At 40.1% G+C, this 19,072-nt stretch overlaps 1 protein-coding gene across 4 annotated transcripts in view; it reads right to left on the bottom strand.

Annotated features, from left to right (window-relative positions):
* Window positions 1-19,072, bottom strand: part of LOC311272994 (large proline-rich protein BAG6-like) — a 107,788-nt gene that overhangs the window by 86,646 nt on the left and 2,070 nt on the right. For all 4 annotated transcript variants that reach the window (XM_084379814.1, XM_084379813.1, XM_084379811.1 and 1 more), the window contains exons 4-6: window positions 18,251-18,477; window positions 18,103-18,174; window positions 17,855-17,977 (exon numbers count right to left, since the gene is read on the bottom strand). In XM_084379814.1, the coding sequence (XP_084235940.1) occupies window positions 17,855-17,977; window positions 18,103-18,174; window positions 18,251-18,477 (422 nt within the window). The remainder of the gene's footprint in view (window positions 1-17,854; window positions 17,978-18,102; window positions 18,175-18,250; window positions 18,478-19,072) is intronic.

Here is a 19,072-nt window from a genome sequence, read left to right as displayed (position 1 = left end):
CAACACTTTGCGATGGTTAGCTTGTTACCTGTGGCAATATATGCTAAGTTTAATGTCTCTTTCACATTAGCAAGTGACTGACCCATCTGGGTGCGTTTTGAGATGCCTGATGAAATTTGACGTTGTTGAACAGGCATCATTTATCCTGCTGCCACACACCTTGCATGTAGCTGTTCGCTTATTTCCACTGTGCACAAAGTTATTGTTACCAAAAGTAATGATAAAAGGCACAACTCTGGGAGGACTTGGTCGCCATGGTCAATGCATTTTTTGATCTGTGAGTAGCGCATAGCACATGCGTTACGTTGCACATTAAGGCAAAGAGGACATGCAGCTCGTCATATGTTCCCCAACGTATAAGGACCAATAAAATGAAATAGAAATACATGAATAAATTTAGATTAAAAAAAATCAATAATTGCATGAAATACAGGTTGTTCACGCGTCTCAAAGCTTGAGTCCGAATCAAGTCTGAAATCTTTTAAGTCGCAAGTCAAGTTGCAAGTCAAGTCTGAAGTCACTGTTTGTGTGACTTAAGTGCGACTCGAGGCCAAGTCTCAGACTCGAGTCCCCATCTCTGCTGCCCACCCTGTGCTGACTCTGTCCATCACTCACTGCACGTGACTGGAGTCTATGCATCGCACTGCTGGAGCTGTGGTGGAGTGAGCTCATTGTTTACGGACAAGAATGGCAGAGAAAGTACAGACACACTTTTCATTAGCAGCTGTACCTATAGCCGCTTGTACTGCCAAACAGAGCAAGACAAAAAAAGACCAAACTGGAGAAGGCTACAAACAAAAAGAAGTTGGATAGCTCAAGAGGTGAAACAAGAGTCAACATTGGAGTTGCTGTTCAACGATGGTGACAACTGATGGAGTCGAAGGCCTGAACGTGGACACCATGGTAGCTGTGTCTTTGTTGGACAGGTAATGAGCTGGTTTGTTTTGGTTGGAGGAAATGTATTATTACTCTGCATTATGTAGTCAACGTAGCTAACATTAGCTCCTTATGTTGCTGTTGTATGTATTAGCCCAACACTAACATTGTCAGCTTGTAGCTAACATTAGCTAGCTAGCTATGATAGACTTCTGCTGTATGAAATGCATTTACATGTAACATTACCTTTTACACCAGAGGTGTCCAAAGTCCAGTCCGCGGGCCAATCACAGCCTGAGGTCAGATTTTTATACGGCCCGCAGCTTGTGTTTTAAAATGTTTTTATTTATGGCCCGCCAGCACTGTGTAACAGCATGAATATAGCGACTGTAAGTAAAAAAAGGGAAAGTTGATAATGAGGGCCGCCGCTTCCAGGAGAGATGGACAAAACCTAAACAATTGTGTTTGCCTAATTTGTCAAGAGACTGTTGCCTGATTTAAGGAATTTGATGTAAAGAGACACTACCAAACAAAACATGCTTATTCATACAACAAGCTAAAAGAGCAGCCGTGCTGAAAAGGTCAATCAACTCATCGCTGCCTTGGCCTAACAACAGCACTTCTTCTCGTGGGCCTGTGAGTCAAATGAAAACATCACCAAAGCAAGCTACGAAGTGGCTATGCTAATTGCTAAACATAGCAAACCTTTGACGGAGGGTTAGTTTATTAAAGACTTTCTTATGTGAATGTTGGAGAACATTTGTCCCGAGAAGAAGCAAGAATTTGCTAATGTTTGCCTGGTTCGTAACACTTAGGCACAGAGAATTGAAGGTTATCTTTAGATATTAAGAGACAACTGGAGGGCAGGGGGATGGATTTAGATTTTTTTTCGTTAGCCTGATGAAAGCACAGATTCATCTGATACCGCTCAGTTACTGATTTTTTTGAGAGGAGTTGACGATGACATGAACATAACAATGACATCAAGCTGCTTGACATCAAAAGCCTTATAGGCCAAACAAGGAACAGATTTATTCGCTTCTGTTTGTTCAGCTGTTGATGACATCAAACTGCTGTGGAGTTAATAATAATAATAATAATAATCCCATTAGTTAGCGAAGAAGGAAGCAACGCTACTAAACTTCACTGTATAATTCACCAGCAGGTTCTCTGCATGAAACCTCTCAAATTTGATCACGTTATGAAACCGGTGGTGAAGTAAATATCCTTAATTTGCTCTTAAGCCCTGAATCACTGCCAGTTTCAGCAGTTCCTGCTCTACATCCAGGCTGAATACGGAGATGTATTATACCACAACGATGTGAGATGGCTCAGTCAGGGATCCGCACTGCAGTGTTTTTTCTCTCTCCGAGAGGAAATTGGACTGTTTTTGACTCAAAAGGGACAACCAATGCAATAACTGGCAGATACTGTATGGCTGGCAGATTTGGCTTTTTTGGTTGACACAACAAAGCATCTGAAAACACTGAACGTCAGCCTCCAAGGCCAGGACGCAGTGATGAGCCAGCAATATGCACACATGAAGGCCTTTGGAAAAGTTGCAGCTTGGTTCCAAAGACACCTGTCACAGAAAGAGCCAGCACCGCACATTTTCCAGCTTTGTGTGAGGTCATGGACAGTTTTCCACAGGACAATATTGGTGCTCAAAGGAAGAGGTATGCCGCAGCCATTACGTCTCTTACAGTGGAGTTTAACGAATGCTTTCGGGATTTTGCAGCTATCGAAAAGGACATGTTGCTCTTCTCTCCCCCCTTCTCCGTCGATCCTGATGATGCTCCGCATCAGCTGCAGCTGGAGCTCATAGAGCTGCAGTTTACATTGAGGGGCAAGGCCGACACTAGCAGCCTTCTCTTGTGAACTTTTACCGGCAGCTGGACAAAGGCCGGTTTAAAAAGATCTGATTATAGTGTTATAAAGATCTGATATGTGGGCTTTTTGAATGGTAACAACACAAATTATAAATACATGCACACGGACCTATGGCACTTATTGTATTTATCTTTTGAAGATTTGTCTGTAACTGTTGGTATTATCTACCTATGATGTGACACAAAGGCTTACTTATTGAATGATCTTGTGTGAAAGACAGAACAAGTTTTTATATTATGAATTTAATGAACATTTCCCACAATATGTCATGTTTAAAATGAACCTGATGTTATGATATTGATCAGCCTCATGGAAGTTTTCGGTATTCCAGACAGCTTTTTATGTTATGTTATGTTTATGTTAAGACTCAAATGTTATTTGAGTCTTGAGATATGAAAGAAAGGCATAATTGCTTTTAGGATTGTCACACCAGAATGGCTTACATTTGATTATTTTCATGTAAAAAAAATAAATGGGTCATTGCAAATAAATTTGTTAAATAACTGGATTTATATTAGAGCTGCACAATATATTGTTTGAGCATTGTACGCCCCTGCACATGGAGTGTGTCGCTAGTAACAACATTGAAAAATGAGCAACGAACAAGAGAAAATCGCCGAAAACGCCAAAAAGAAAAGCAACGTCAGTTATCTGGAATTATTTCGGCTACAAGAAGGATAATATTGAGCAAACACATGTTCTGTGTCAACAGTGCCTTGCATCTGTTGCCACAACGAGAGGTAACACAACTAATTTGTTTGACCATTTACATCGGTACCACACAGCTCAGTACGACGAATGCAAAGCCAGATCTGACTGTAATTTTTTTCAATCATTTTTGATGAAAAGAAAGATGTTTAGTTTTGCTGTAAAAGATTTCAGTTGTTGAATAAAAGGTTGAATAACCTGTTTATCACTCATTGTTAGTTACTTTATGTAATTATAAAGCTAGAATGTTCCTTTTTAAGATGGAGAGCTCAAAAGGTTCAAAGGTTTGTTTATTGTCATTCAATTCACGTTTGCACATGATAGAACGAAACATGTACTCAGGTCCCAGCACAATAAAAGCAAGCAATAAAAGATAACAATAAGAATATCTCTAAAACACAGACAGAAGCCATATTCGTAACATTCACAAAAAGAGGTAAGATCAGCGCCGGTCAATTGTCCACAAGATAGCAGCAGTGCAGCATAACATAAAGTGCTATTCAGGTCATCTGATGAAAATTCCTGTATTTTTTCATATCGCAATATATATCGCAGGGTTAAAAAAAATCGCAATCTCAGTTTTTTCCAATATCGTGCAGCCCTAATTTATATGTAACTTCTATGGTCCAAAATGTGTTCGGAGTTGGACCTTGGATATTTTCACGTTATCAACTCTGGCCCCCTTTGAAAAAAGTTTGGACACCCCTGATTTACACGCAGGCCAACAATTACATGTACTGTGGAACTCATCCATATAGCAGTGTTCACACCGCTACCCTGGGCTGTATGGACATTAGCCAGACGAGCTGTATGCGAGGGGCAGACTAATTCTTGTGTGCTACACGTGTGTAGTCCACTGTTCGGAAGTCATGATTGCATATATCATATATCTATCTATATATATGAGCAGATGTTGTTAGATGGTACCTATGTGACGTCATTCATATAGACTTTGAACTAGACGTTTTACAAATGTGCTGATGTTGCCTATTTCTGTGTCCTTTAGTTATGAGAGGGACGCATCAACTTCCAGCCTTGAAGCGTCAGTTCACAGCAGAACCATGCCCTGATGTTTCCACTATTTCTGTAGAGTCTCTCTGACAGGTGAGTGTAACTTGATGCTGGTAGCAACATGGATCAGACCACTGTTATTCATGTAATATGCATCTTTGATGGATACATTTCATATATGCATGTGTCCTTCTTTCATATCAAGTTGGTTTGGTTTATGTGCACGAATGTGGTCATTAGTAGGGATACAATACGAAAAGGAATGGCATCATTTCTTAAAAATCACCAGGAAAATGCTTCAAGTACTGGTCCTAGCAGTCATATGTTAATCTACTGCTTGAGACTTTTACATATTAGTAAGACATTTTTTAAAAAAAGAAAAAGACTTTGCATTCCAATTCATGATCTAACTGTCAGCTGACCACAGTAGAATTGTGGGAAAAATTGACCATAATTGCTGCACACAATGCACCTACCACTCCCTTCAAATAATCGCTTGCTACCTATCACATAAGCTTCCCATCACCCACCTCACCCCAGACATCCATTATTACTTTTTTTGTTTTTACATAGCAACAATCCTGTGTTGTCTTTGAGAGAATCAATAGCATTTTTATGCCCCATAAACACATTCAGATGTAACTTTATGTCCTGTAAACACATTTAGTTCTCCGGACAAGTAATGTTGTAAAGTAATATGATATTTCAAGGTCCTTGAAAAGCTGTCAGATAAGCAATTGTGCTATTCTTTCTACAGGACAATCACTGCCAAAACAGTAGAGGATTGAGACAGCACCGACATCAGCAGCCTAACCTGTTGGCCAACACTGATCTGTGTTTATAACTAGTCAAGAAACCTCTGGATGTCCTGCCTGCATATAGTTGTTTATGCCAATGCTTTATATTGTCTAAATAATAAAAGGTATACTATTTTTGTAGTGTTATTTATTTACATGTGTTCCAAAAATGTCAATAACCAAGAGTCTTACCTTATTCAGTTGTTATTATAAGTGCATCATGTAAAGTGTAAGAACTGTCATGGGTTGGTTGTTTATGCTGGAAGTGTAAAGAAAAGGCATTTATCATTTTCAAGACTTTATTCAAACAAGTTAGAGATAATGCAAAACAAGGAATAGTTCCAGCGCTTGATGTGATTGTTGCAAACGTAGTCCTTGAATTCTGGCCTGTAAAGCAACAGATGAGCAACACGATTAGATATCTTTATGGAACAGAGCTCGACTGTCCTCAGCATACTGTGAACATATACACTTATAATACTTTAGACATTCCTGGACAAAACTGTACAGATGTTTTCATTTTATCTATTGATGCTTTTGACTTGAAGTACCAGCCCTTTATCTTTCTTTACATTTTTCTACTTGCTGTGTTTATTGTTATGCATCAAAACACAAATTTAAATGGTGAACAACTATTTGGCAAGAAATGTGATTCTGGTTAGGGCACTTTAGTGTCCAAGTTACATGCCTGGTCAATATACTGTACAAACACAAATAGTTGTAGGTGGTGTTTATCAGAAAAAAGCACCAGTAATGTTCTACTTTAGATACCTGCTCATGTGTAATCCTTTGAGCTTGAAGATCTTCTACTGGAGGTGTGAATACCTGCTCCTTGACCTGTTGCCCTCCCACGCCCACGGCCTCTGCCTCCACTTCGCTCTGGCGTGTCTTCGTCATCAGAGTCAACAATGCTCTCATCGTGGAAGCTCTAACATGCAAAACACCGTATCATCATGAGTCCAATACAATATTGACTTTCATCTGTGAATCACTGAGGGTAACAAAAGAAACGTATAGCAGGCCCACTAATAATCTTGATGTTTTAGCTTTGCCATATCTCAAGTTACCATAGCCAGTTGCTGCTAGCTAACCAGCAATAAGTTACATCATAATACACTTTCAAAACAATTTCTGAATGCTAACAAAGCTAGCTTGACCGCTATCGGTACTAGCAATTGCTATGTTGGTTGTTTACCTTCAATATGATAATATTAGGTGTTTACTTACAGGTGAATGAGACATGAAGTAGTTACTTGTAGTTATATGTTCTGATGAAAACGATGCACTGATACACTCTCCTTCCCACCACTCGTGAGGACTCGGACTCTGTCGGTGGTATTCAGCAGTTGTTGGACAGTGTGCTTTCATGGTTTGGGGGAAGCGGCTTTGGAGAGAGGCCTGAGTGCAGGTGCCGGGGTTTACTGGCTGGATACTTTCAAAATCTAGCCTGGGCTTGACGGTTTTTCCATCTTACTGACCCCAGCTTTAAGAAAGATTATTATATTATGATAATGAAGTCATAGTGTTTTGAGAACAAAATGTATGCTATGATTAGATTGGGTAGATTAGATTACATGTGTATGTCTTAGCATTTCTTGACACTCTATATATAGTGGATAGTAACCATTCCACTTTGCAAAAGACTTCACTTATCTATTACCAGTATTAGCATTAATGTTGCTAGCTGTAGGGAAGGGAATTAGGATCCTGAACCACTGAGAACCAACTCCAATTTGTGTGATCCATCGTAAGTGTAAGCCTCAGAGCTTTTCAATTCCTTTAATCAATGCCAGGATATTTATCAGACAGTTGTGCATCGCAAAACATGTCAAACCTGTGTATCTTAATGCTGGAAACAACAATCATGGCTTCATTTCACAAAGAAAGATGACGACAGTGCTACTAGTAATGTTTGTGAAATGATCATTTCAATCAAGGGGGAAACACCTGTAACATGCTGAAAAATCTTACTGCATACATTCATGTACAGTACAGACCAAAAGTTTGGACACACCTTCTCATTCAATGAGTTTCCTTTCTTTTCATGACTATTGACATTGTAGATTCACACTGAAGGCATCAAAACTATGAATTAACACGTGGAAATATGTACTTAACAAAAAAGTGTAAAACAACTGAAAATACGCCTTATATTCTAGTTTCTTCAAAGTAGCCACCTTTTGCTCTGATTACTGCTTTGCACACACTCTGCATTCTCTTGATGAGCTTCAAGAGGTAGTCACCTGAAATGGTTTTCACTTCACAGGTGTGCCCTGTCAGGTTTAATAAGTGGGATTTCTTGCCTTATAAATGGGGTTGGGACCATCACTTGTGTTGTGCAGAAGTCAGGTGGATACACAGCTGATAGTCCTACTGAATAGACTGTTAGAATTTGTATTATGGCAAGAAAAAAGCAGCTAAGTAAAGAAAAACGAGTGGCCATCATTACTTTAAGAAATGAAGGTCAGTCAGTCTGAAAAATTGGGAAAACTTTGAAAGTGTCCCCAAGTGCAGTCGCAAAAACCATCAAGCGCTACAAAGAAACTGGCTCACATGAGGACCGCCCCAGGAAAGGAAGACCAAGAGTCACCTCTGCTGCGGAGGATAAGTTCATCCGAGTCACCAGCCTCAGAAATCGCAGGTTAACAGCAGCTCAGATTAGAGACCAGGTCAATGCCACACAGAGTTCTAGCAGCAGACACATCTCTAGAACAACTGTTAAGAGGAGACTGTGTGAATCAGGCCTTCATGGTAGAATAGCTGCTAGGAAACCACTGCTAAGGACAGGCAACAAGCAGAAGAGACTTGTTTGGGCTAAAGAACACAAGGAATGGACATTAGACCAGTGGAAATCTGTGCTTTGGTCTGATGAGTCCAAATTTGAGATCTTTGGTTCCAACCACCGTGTCTTTGTGCGACGCAGAAAAGGTGAACGGATGGACTCTACATGCCTGGTTCCCACCGTGAAGCATGGAGGAGGAGGTGTGATGGTGTGGGGGTGCTTTGCTGGTGACACTGTTGGGGATTTATTCAAAATTGAAGGCATACTGAACCAGCATGGCTACCACAGCATCTTGTAGCGGCATGCTATTCCATCCAGTTTGCGTTTAGTTGGACCATCATTTATTTTTCAACAGGACAATGACCCCAAACACACCTCCAGGCTGTGTAAGGACTATTTGACCAAGAAGGAGAGTGATGGGGTGCTGCGCCAGATGACCTGGCCTCCACAGTCACCGGACCTGAACCCAATCGAGATGGTTTGGGGTGAGCTGGACCGCAGAGTGAAGGCAAAAGGGCCAACAAGTGCTAAACATCTCTGGGAACTCCTTCAAGACTGTTGGAAGACCATTTCAGGTGACTACCTCTTGAAGCTCATCAAGAGAATGCCAAGAGTGTGCGAAGCAGTAATCAAAGCAAAAGGTGGCTACTTTGAAGAACCTAGAATATAAGACATATTTTCAGTTGTTTCACACTTTTTTGTTAAGTATATAATTCCACATGTGTTAATTCATAGTTTTGATGCCTTCAGTGTGAATCTACAATTTTCATAGTCATGAAAATAAAGAAAACTCTTTGAATGAGAAGGTGTGTCCAAACTTTTGGTCTGTACTGTATATCTTACACGAGTGCCGCATACATTCATGTATATCTTACATGAGTGCTTCCCACCCGAGCAGCGCATATGTTACAGAGGGTAAATATCCTGCGTTATAGTAACATTAGCATCATGCAGACAGGCTATGCAGAATTTTTATTGACTAAGAAAACCTAAATGAAAACAAATGCTGTACAAATACTGTTTCATTTCCTCCATTTTAGATGGTGACAAACTGTTACATATAGATATTCAGCTTGCAATATGATTCATGTTTAGTGGGAGAGAGATCATTTTTGCATTACAACTATAAAGTTGTATATTCACTGAAAAAAACTTTTAAAATGATGATGATGGGACATTTGTTGGGGTCTATGCTGGATTTGTAAGTCATATATTACATAAATACATATTTATTATCTTACCGACTTGATTTGTTGTTATGTGGTGTTCATTGGGGCACTATTTGTCCACAGTTTATAACCATAATAAAGCCGGGAGATAATCTAATGCTGTCCGTTGTGATAGCTTGCACATTTTCATGTAGTGACTGTAAACAATGACTAACTTACTAAAACACTATGAACGTCAGATAATAACAGATAATCAACGTAATTGTTGAACAGTGTGGTCGGGAGGTAACGTTAGGCTATTGTTGTTATCGGTAACGTTAGCATGCTACTTACTGTTGTCATACCGAGTTTTTTGTAGTTATTACACCAAACACAACGTCAACTTGCGATTGTATTTAGTTACTCCCAAAAACATAGTTATATTTTCAGACGTTACTAAACACATTCACGCCCAAGCGTCGTGTTTTGGAAGTAACTTAGTCGGTGCAATCACTATAACAAACTTGGTATGACAATAATTCTAGCATGCTAATGTGCTGTGCAGCCTAAATGCTAACAAACTACCAACTGCTATCTCTGAATCTAGCTTGTTGTTGGCACTCGATTGAGGCTTTTTTCTGCATTGCGGCAGGTTACTACAAACACTCTGATTTATTTATCTTTTAGTTATCAAAAACCTTGTCGGTGGACATGTTTCCAAACGAGGCTTCGTGATTCGCCAGCTCTGTCAACAAATTCACGTGTATTCATTTTCCCCAGGGATGCTCATACAGCGACAGTATTTACGACACTGGTAACAGATAATTGCACTTCTCAACCAGCTGGGGGTAGTAATGAGTCCAAACTACCTAGTGTTGCTTTAAATTATGTAATACTAAGGTGCATATTGATGAAACCTACTGTTTAAGGTGATCCACATACCTCATTTGATATATGAAAGACAGACTCACCGGGTTTACGATGACAACTTGTTAAAATAAACATGTAAGAGTTCTTCATTCTTAACTTTTCTAGACTTTTTTGTCAAATACCTACATTTAACAAGATTGTTTCCTCTCTCAATGTTACCAATGTTTGGCTGAAAAAAAAAAAATGGGGCTCATCTGTAATCCACAACTAATTCACTGACTCCACTCCTGTTTACATCACCCAATGCATTATGGGAACTATACTGCAAAAATTAAAAATATAAAAAATAAATAAATAATAAAAATTAACATATTAAAAGGAAAGACCAAGAATACAAACAAAACTCCTTTTAAGCCAATCAGCACCTATGTTATTAATTTTCATTTTACTTCACCCCCATTGACCCTAGAGACTAATACCATAAGGAATTCTGCGAATATGCACTTGATTGCTCTTCCAGAGTAAACTGAAATTCAATTGCAAAAACTGAATCTGAAAGATGAGGCCTGAATGTGGGAGTATACACTGATCAACGACAACATTAAAACCACCAACAGAAATAGAGGTCGGGGGACTTCCGGTGATGCGGACCGAGTAGCTGCGTTCGGTGTGAGCTCCCGTATTGTCGATGCAAAAATATCCTGATATTGATGCCTAACTCAGCCCAATTCGATAAGAACACTTGTAGAACCTTAGCTGATGTCACTGGACCACTTCTGGGGTAAAGCTTTTGTTAAAATGGCTTCAAAATCCGCGAAAAAGACACAGGAGAAGAGGAGCGTCGCAGCTGGCAACACGGAGAGGGCACAAGAGGGCGGCGCAGTGACTGAGGAGACAGAAGTTTTGAGCCCAGCAATGACCAAAGCCATGGCCACATTTCTGGCAAATATATCCGAGGTTATAGAGGCTGAGTTTGACTCTTTTCTGCAAAAGATTGGAGACATATCGAAAGAGTTGCAAGACACAACCAAGCGTGTTCGGGAAGCTGAACAACGCATCTCCGAGGTGGAGGACGTAAATGTAGAGACGGAGAAACATGTCTCTTACCTGGAAAAAGCTGTGGTCACACTGCAGGAGCGTCTGGATGACCAGGAGGATCGAGGCAGATGTAAAAACCTCAGAATAAGCGGCCTGCCAGAATCTTCAGAGGGCTCCTCTGCCGTACAGTTCATGGAGTTGTGGCTTCCCAAAGTTTTGGCACTGACCACCAAGGACAGGAAATAAAGCTGGAAAGGGCGCACCGGGTGTCGGGGCCAGCGAGGAAAGGAGCCGACTCGCGCAGACCCTACCCCCGCGCTATGATTGTAAGATTTCACCACTACAGCGATCGGGTCCGGGTGCTGGAGGCGGCCAGGCGGGTAGAGATATTCCGATACCGATTCCGATACTTATGCTGTGGGTATCGGCCGATACGAGTACCGATACCGATACCAGTGTGTTACAAAAAAATATATATATATCATACTACACCTGCATGACTGTGATATGATTATCATTGTGGTAAGGCCTGGCTCAGGTTAAACCCTTTTGTAAAACATGAATGAATACAGCAAATGAAAGCCATTTATTTTTAAATAGAACAGTATAAAGCCGAATTCAGCACAGAGCATACAGGAAGTCAGACACGAAATAATAACACGACATCCGGTTAATTTTCAAAATAAAACAAGCACAAAAACCTCAAATAAGAGACAAATACGCCCTCTTCTTCTAATCCTTCAGTCAGGAACACTTTGTGTTGTTGTGTTTATAACACATACATATAACTGCGGTCGTGCGTGATTATGTAATTATCGCAGGAATTCCTCGGTTTCGTTACTCCAGCTGTTCGGCGGAGCTGCGCTGTGGCGGACTCAAAACACAGCTGGTGGGGGTTGCCAGACGAGGACGACGGAGCCAAAGCGTACCGGAGCCGTAACGCAGCGGACACATATCCAGTGGAATCTCGGAGCTAACCGGTAAATAGATTCCTATTTCTAGGCTAATAAATTACGTGGTATCGGATCGGTGCCTGGACTCCAGTACTCGCCGATACCGATGCCAGCATTTTCGGCAGTATCGGAGGCATTTCTGATACTGGCATCGGAATCGGAACAACTCTACAGGCGGGCGAAGGATGTCCGTTCTGAGGACAGCAGGATTTTCTTTTTCCAGGACTTCTCCAGCAGAACTCAGAGGAAACGTCAGGCTTTTGACGAGGCCAGAAGGAGGCTCCAGTCGCTCGGACTACACACCCATGGCCTAAATTATCCTGCAACTCTGAGGATCACCGTGAATAACACCACCAAGTCCTTTACCAAGCCCGAAGAAGCTATGGCATATATAAACACACTGGGTGGTGAAGGCACTGTACCGGACGAACAAGTGTGAGTAATTAAGATCTCAAGATCTCACAATTTAGTCATGGCCTTTGACGAACAATTTAAAAATATAGTTCATGCTGCTGTAGCGTTTGTTGCCTAAGCTCAATGTTCTGGAGAGCTAATGTAAGAGACTGGCAGTAGCAGTATAACATTAAGACTATCGTGTTAAGGGCTTTTGGACTCTTGTCTCGTTGTTTGTTCTCGCCCTTCTGTTTCATGTCAGAAGTTCATCTTGGAAACGGGACCAGAGCAGCATGCAGCCATAAATAATTGCACTCTGCCGGTCATAAGTGAAGGTATTCGGAGGAGCCGGAGAATGTCGGACATGACCAAGATGGACCGGAAATGGCTGGAGTTGGCCGAAAGTAGCAGCATTTGATTGACAGGCCCTGTCATACGGATCGTATGTGCGTCTCCTGCTGTCACCACCTGGTGGTAGCACAGATATTTTCTTTTCCTTTTTTTCCCTGTGACTTTATATTATTTACTTTTTGACGGTATGGATACCAACTACTCATATTATCTGACTGAGATATCCCTTTTCTTTATGTGTAATATTCTGTGTGAAAAATACAAGTGATGGAGGAACATCAGCTTAGTGGACGTAGGGCTGATTTAAATAATTGACTGCATTCGATCTTGCGGACTCAGGAACATCATAGCCGCATCTGAAGTAAGGTTAAGGTTAAGGGTTTCTCTTTTGAAGTTGGGGTCTCCACCCTTCTCTTTATCTTGGGTCCCATTAGTTTATTTGTTCATGGGGGACTATGTGTATATAGTTGTGTTCAGGGGTTTATTCTAGGGCTATGGGAGACAGCGCAGCAATTTGAGTTTCTTCTATTTTGTTTTTGTTTTTTTCTGGTCACAAGGTATGGCGCATGGAGGGAATTAGATTATGGATAGTATAATGCATACAGACTTAAGGCAACGACTGATCCTTGCCATATTTAATTTTTTACAACTACCATGACTAATTCTGTACTTAAGATATGTACATGGAACATTAGAGGCATACATCATCCTGTGAAAAGAAAAAAAGTATTGACATATCTAAAAAAAGAAGGGGTTGATATAGCACTACTTCAGGAAACACATCTCAAAGACAGAACATGAAAAACTTAAACAGGAATGGGTGGGACATGTATTTTTTTCGTCGTTCACGTCCAATAGCAGAGGAGTTTGCATCCTTATTAACAAACAGCTTCCTTTTACGCTAGAATCCTGTATTAAGGATAATGCAATATGTTGCAATAAAAGGACACCTGGCGAAAATATTTCTATTTTAAATGTCTATGCCCCACCAGGTCATCCTCCTGAACTCATAACAAAAGCTTTTTCAGAATTAGCGGAGCTGGACTGTGCTCAGTCAATTGCTGGCTGTGACTTCAATTGCATATTAGACCCTCACATTGATAAATCACCTGCTGAAGGAACTAACCCTACTAAACCGGCGCGAGCAACAGCTGATGTATGTGACAAACTAGGCTACTTGGATGTGTGGCGAGCATTAAATCCAAACAACAAAGAGTTCACATTCTTCTCCTGAGTGCATTAAAGTAGCTCTAGAATAGACTACTTGTTTGTCCCTAAAACAATGTTGTATTCTATTGCTCCGGTTTACTTAAATTTCTCACATGGCCCAGCAACGATCGAGTAAATGGCGGTTTAATAATCATCTATTGGATGACCCGAATTTCATATCTTTTTTTTCAGACTGAGATTCAGATATTTTTTTCTTGTAATAACACACCTAAAGTATCTCCTTCTATTTTATGGGAGACATGTAAGGCTTATTCACATGGTCTGATTATGTCTTATGAAAAAAGCACAAAACGAAAGCGTCAAGAAGAGCAACGGAAATTAGAGATACAGCTATCTGAATGTGAGAGGGCATATAACCAGAACCGTGCCGATGCTAATCTTTAAGCAACTTTGACCACAAGAGCAACGCTTAACTCACTGCTCACTCAGAAGGCAGAGCAGAGTATAAGATTTGCGAGGCAAAAACTATATGAATTTGGTAACAAACCCAGCAAGTATTTAGCCAGCCTGGTCAAGAGTAGATCTGCTTCTCAGAACATATCTTCAGTTAAAGATGTCTCAGGGCAGGTGAAAATGGATAGCAATGGCATAAATAAGGTTTTTACAGAATTTTATGAAAAGTTATATACAAGTGAGCAGCCAGCAGGGGTCTCTGGACTCATGGAGGGCTTTTTCTCCAATCTGAACCTGCCCAAGCCTAGTGACCAACAAAAGACAGTACTGAATGGACCTATAACATTGGAAGAAGTAACAGAAGCAGTTGGTGTTTTACAATCAGGAAAGGCTCCAGGTCCTGATGGCTTTAGCTCGGATTTTTATAAACGTTTTAAGCCGTTGTTGGTGAAACCTTTACTTGTCATGTTTAATCACTCCTTTGAGAAGGGAGCTCTTCCCAAAACGCTTACAGAAGCAAACATTAGCCTGATTCTTAAGAAGGATAAACCAGTGGATGTGTGTTCATCCTACCGACCTATCAGTTTACTAAATTTAGATTTCAAGATTTTATCTAAAATGCTAGCCTTAAGACTAGAGAAAATCCTTCCATTTATCATTAATAATGACCAGACAGGGTTTATTACTGGAAGGAACTCATGTAATAATGTTAGAAGATCAGCATTATTCAGCTGTGTAGGCAAAATTAACTTAAAGGTATGGGAGTGTCATTGGATACTGAAAAAGCATTCGACTGTATAGAATGGGATTTCTTGTTTTTCACACTCAAGGAATTTGATTTAGGTAAAGAATTTATTGAATGGGTCAAGTTGCTTTATCATAATCCACTAGGGGCTGTTATCACGAATGGTAAATGTTCTCCCTACTTTGCTCTGGGGAGGGGCACGCGTCAAGGGTGCCCCTTAACGCCTTTGTTATTTGCGATCGCAATCGAGCCACTGGCAGAAGCCATTAGAACCCACTCTACTGTTCATGGTATATCGATTAATCACAGACAACATAAGATTTCCTTGTATGCTGATGATGTTTTATTGTTTATCACTCAACCGGAAATATCTATTATGTCAGTCCTTACTGTTATTAATGAGCTTAGTTAGTTTTCTGGTTACAAAATAAATTTTAGTAAGTCAGAGGCCATGTCATTGGGTCAGGTGCACCACTCCCTTCCCCCCGGCTTATCACCCTTCAGATGGGCAACAGAAGGTTTTGTTTATCTAGGTATTTTTATTACTCCTCTTATCTGCTGCAAAGGATGTTTAAAGCAAATTTTCAGCCTCTGCTTAAACGCATCCACGATGACCTTTACCACTCTCGATGCTGGGAAGAATCTCTTTGATTAAGATGACTATTTTACCTTGGCTGCTCTACAAATTGCAAATGATCCCAGTCCTACTAAATAATAATACTATCAAGATGGTGAATGGTTGCTTTAGACATTTATATGGAACTGCAAAAGACCACGACTTAAATTAGCAAAATTGCAATTGCCATCGGGTCAGGGAGGATTGGCAATTCCCAATATTAGACTGTATCAAGGTGCTTCTCAATTTCGATATCTAGTAGATTGGGTACAGAATGACCCAGACTCTGTCTGGCTTGATATTGAAGCATATAATTTAGGTTAACCATTACAATTAGCTAGTCTCCCATTTATCCTGAATCGGAATAAACTAGAGGTTGCAGATGGTAATTCCATTGTGAAATCCACACTAAAGGCTTGGGACATAATTAAGAAATGGGGAAAAAAGAACTGATGTTTTATCTCCAATTACTCCAATACAAAGAAGTATGGATTTTCTCCCAGGTACAACAGATAATGGGTTTGCTCTGTGGGAAGGTGCTGGTATCACAACTTTGAAGGACTTATTTGAAGGGGACAGAATGATGTCTTTTGACCAATTAAGATTGAAATACAAACTATTCCACACACATCTTTTTAGGTTCCTACAAGTCAGAAGCTTTATACAGAATCCAATTCGGCATAAATTTACCTTGGAAATGTCACCAACTGAACAACTACTATACAAAATACATAGCAATAAGGCTATAGTAAGACGATGCTATGAGGCCCTTTATAAGTCCAATAAGGCTAACAATACAATTATGCAAACATGGGCTCAGGAACTTGGGGTGATAATAGACGAAGCTATGGAGGCGGACATATGGGAGCATGCTAACAACATATCCATATGTAATAGAGCAAAGGAATCACAATTTAAATTACTGCATCGCCTTCAGATATCACCTGAACTCAGACATAAGATGGACCCAAAGAAATCAGCTCTGTGTATGAAGTGTAATAACAAAGTTGGTAGCTTTATACACACTGTATGGACCTGTGTGTATATCCAGGATTTCTGGGTAGAAGTGGCTTTGAAATTAGATTTGGTTTTTAATAAGGAGTTGGACCTTGACCCAGTGTGTTTGTTGTTGGGATTACCACACCCACAAATAAAAGGATCTCATTGTCAAAAACTATGGAATGTTTTAACATATGCTGCACATAAAACTATATTGCTGAAATGGATTTCAAATAAGCCACCTACAATTTTAGATTGGCATAAGGTTATATTTGACCTTTTACCCATGGAATATCTGACATACTGGTCCAGAGGGAAAATTGGTTTATTCTATCATATATGGACCCCATTTCTCAATTATATAGGACCTAGAATATCTAACGTATTTTGAAAGGTGCTTCCCAGACCAAGGAATAACAGTTGAATGTTAAAGGAGAGGTTTTGCTGTCTGTTTTACTATTTTTATTTCTTCTTTTTTTTTATCATTGCTTAATTATTGTAATGTATACTTATTTCTCCATTTTATATTATTATTAATTATTGTCGTTACTATTGCCATATGATATTCTACCATGCTTGTGACTGACTGACTGCTGTGCTGAATGTTCAACTTTGTAGGGGGGGGGGAGGGGGTTCTCTCGAAGGGGTGGATAAATGTTAAAAAAAAAAAAAAATGTTGGATATGTGAATAAGATGTGACACATAATTAATAATAAAGATATACTTAAAAAAAAAAAAAAAACCACTATCAGATGAACACTGATCATCTGGTTACAATACAATGTTCTGTTGGGAAACCTTGGGTGCTGGCATTCATGTGGATGCCACTTGACACACACCACCCATCCAAACACCGTTGTGGACCAAGTACACCCCCTCATGGTACAAATACAAATTTCACGTAAAGGTATTCAGATTCACTTTTTCAATGCAATTATTCAAATAACACAATACAAATTCAAAAATATATAGTTACAATATAATATAAATTATATACAATGCTATCAAGCTTTAAATAACAGCATGTGTACCAGAAGTGGCATATGTACTGTACCTCCAACCTGTGGATCAAAGAGCAAGCATCTCTGAGCAGGTTCTCAGCCAGCTGCAGCCTCATCCTGGGCTCACTCTGCATTGACTGGTCCATGTTGATCTGCACGTCCACTGAGCCATTGTTCTATACATACAAACATCTGTCAGCTTTACAGAAGAGTGAGACTGAAGGAATAAAAATGAAATTAAACTTCAATTCAGTTCTGAAAATACTGATCAAATGAAGACTGGTGAACAATGAGCATTTACCCCAGAGCTGGTGCTGACCCTGGCATTCCTTCCAGCTTCACCAACTCCAGCCATCATCTGCTGAACAGACATCTACAAAACAAATTCCAGCTGTCACAAAGCATCAATCTCTTCTTCCTTTCAGAAAAATACAATGCAGCATCCCCACCTGTATCTGCTGAGGGTCCATTATGTTGACAGGCAGGTTGAAGGTCCCCAACATAACGTAACTGTTGCCATTGCGGTCATGTGGTGTACCCTGGGAGGAGGTGGAGACATGGCTGCTGCTGCTTCCACCCTCTACTCCCACGGTAGGAGTACCTGCACCTCCAGAACCGGATATGCTCGTCTGAGGTGGGGCACGCTCCACCAGGTGGATTACCTTCCCATCTACATCTGAGGGAGAAACAAAAGGATGGACATCATCATATCCTGTCAAAACAGTCACTGACCATGACCATTTACTGCAAATTTTCAATTTATACACAAAATGAACTCTCTTTGACATTTTTCAAAGGGTTGTTTTCATTCAGGTAAAAGTAATGCGTTTCTTGCATAATTATTTGGGCATTTCATAGACCCACTACATGGCAGCAGCAATACACTACCACACAAAATAATTACATAATTAATCAACAAAAAAGAGCCGTTAGTATTTTAGTCATGACACTTGAGCTCCAGAGCACTGCTGGTTTTTCCACTTTATAGAGAATATAATACAGAGCTTGACATTAAGTCTCAGGCAAGTGGTTGAAATGTTTTACCCGCCCGATAGCCAAATGTACTTGTCCCAAATGAAAAATGTAGCCCTTAAAAAGTAATAAAATCAACAAGGATTTGGACAATTACCATAATTTATCAACATACAAACATGTCATTAACAGTTAACAATTACATGGCTGGGACTATTCTAACTTAAGCATTACACCTAGCAATCAGCTTCAAAAAGATACATTTTTGCCAAGCTCCTCCATCTCCTGCCTAAAGACAA

The sequence above is a fragment of the Pagrus pagrus genome (assembly GCF_965226575.1).
Source record: "Pagrus pagrus genome assembly, chromosome: 17".
Taxonomy (NCBI): domain Eukaryota; kingdom Metazoa; phylum Chordata; class Actinopteri; order Spariformes; family Sparidae; genus Pagrus; species Pagrus pagrus.
Note: the sequence above shows the minus strand (reverse complement) of the source record. Positions and strands in the feature narration are given on the sequence as shown.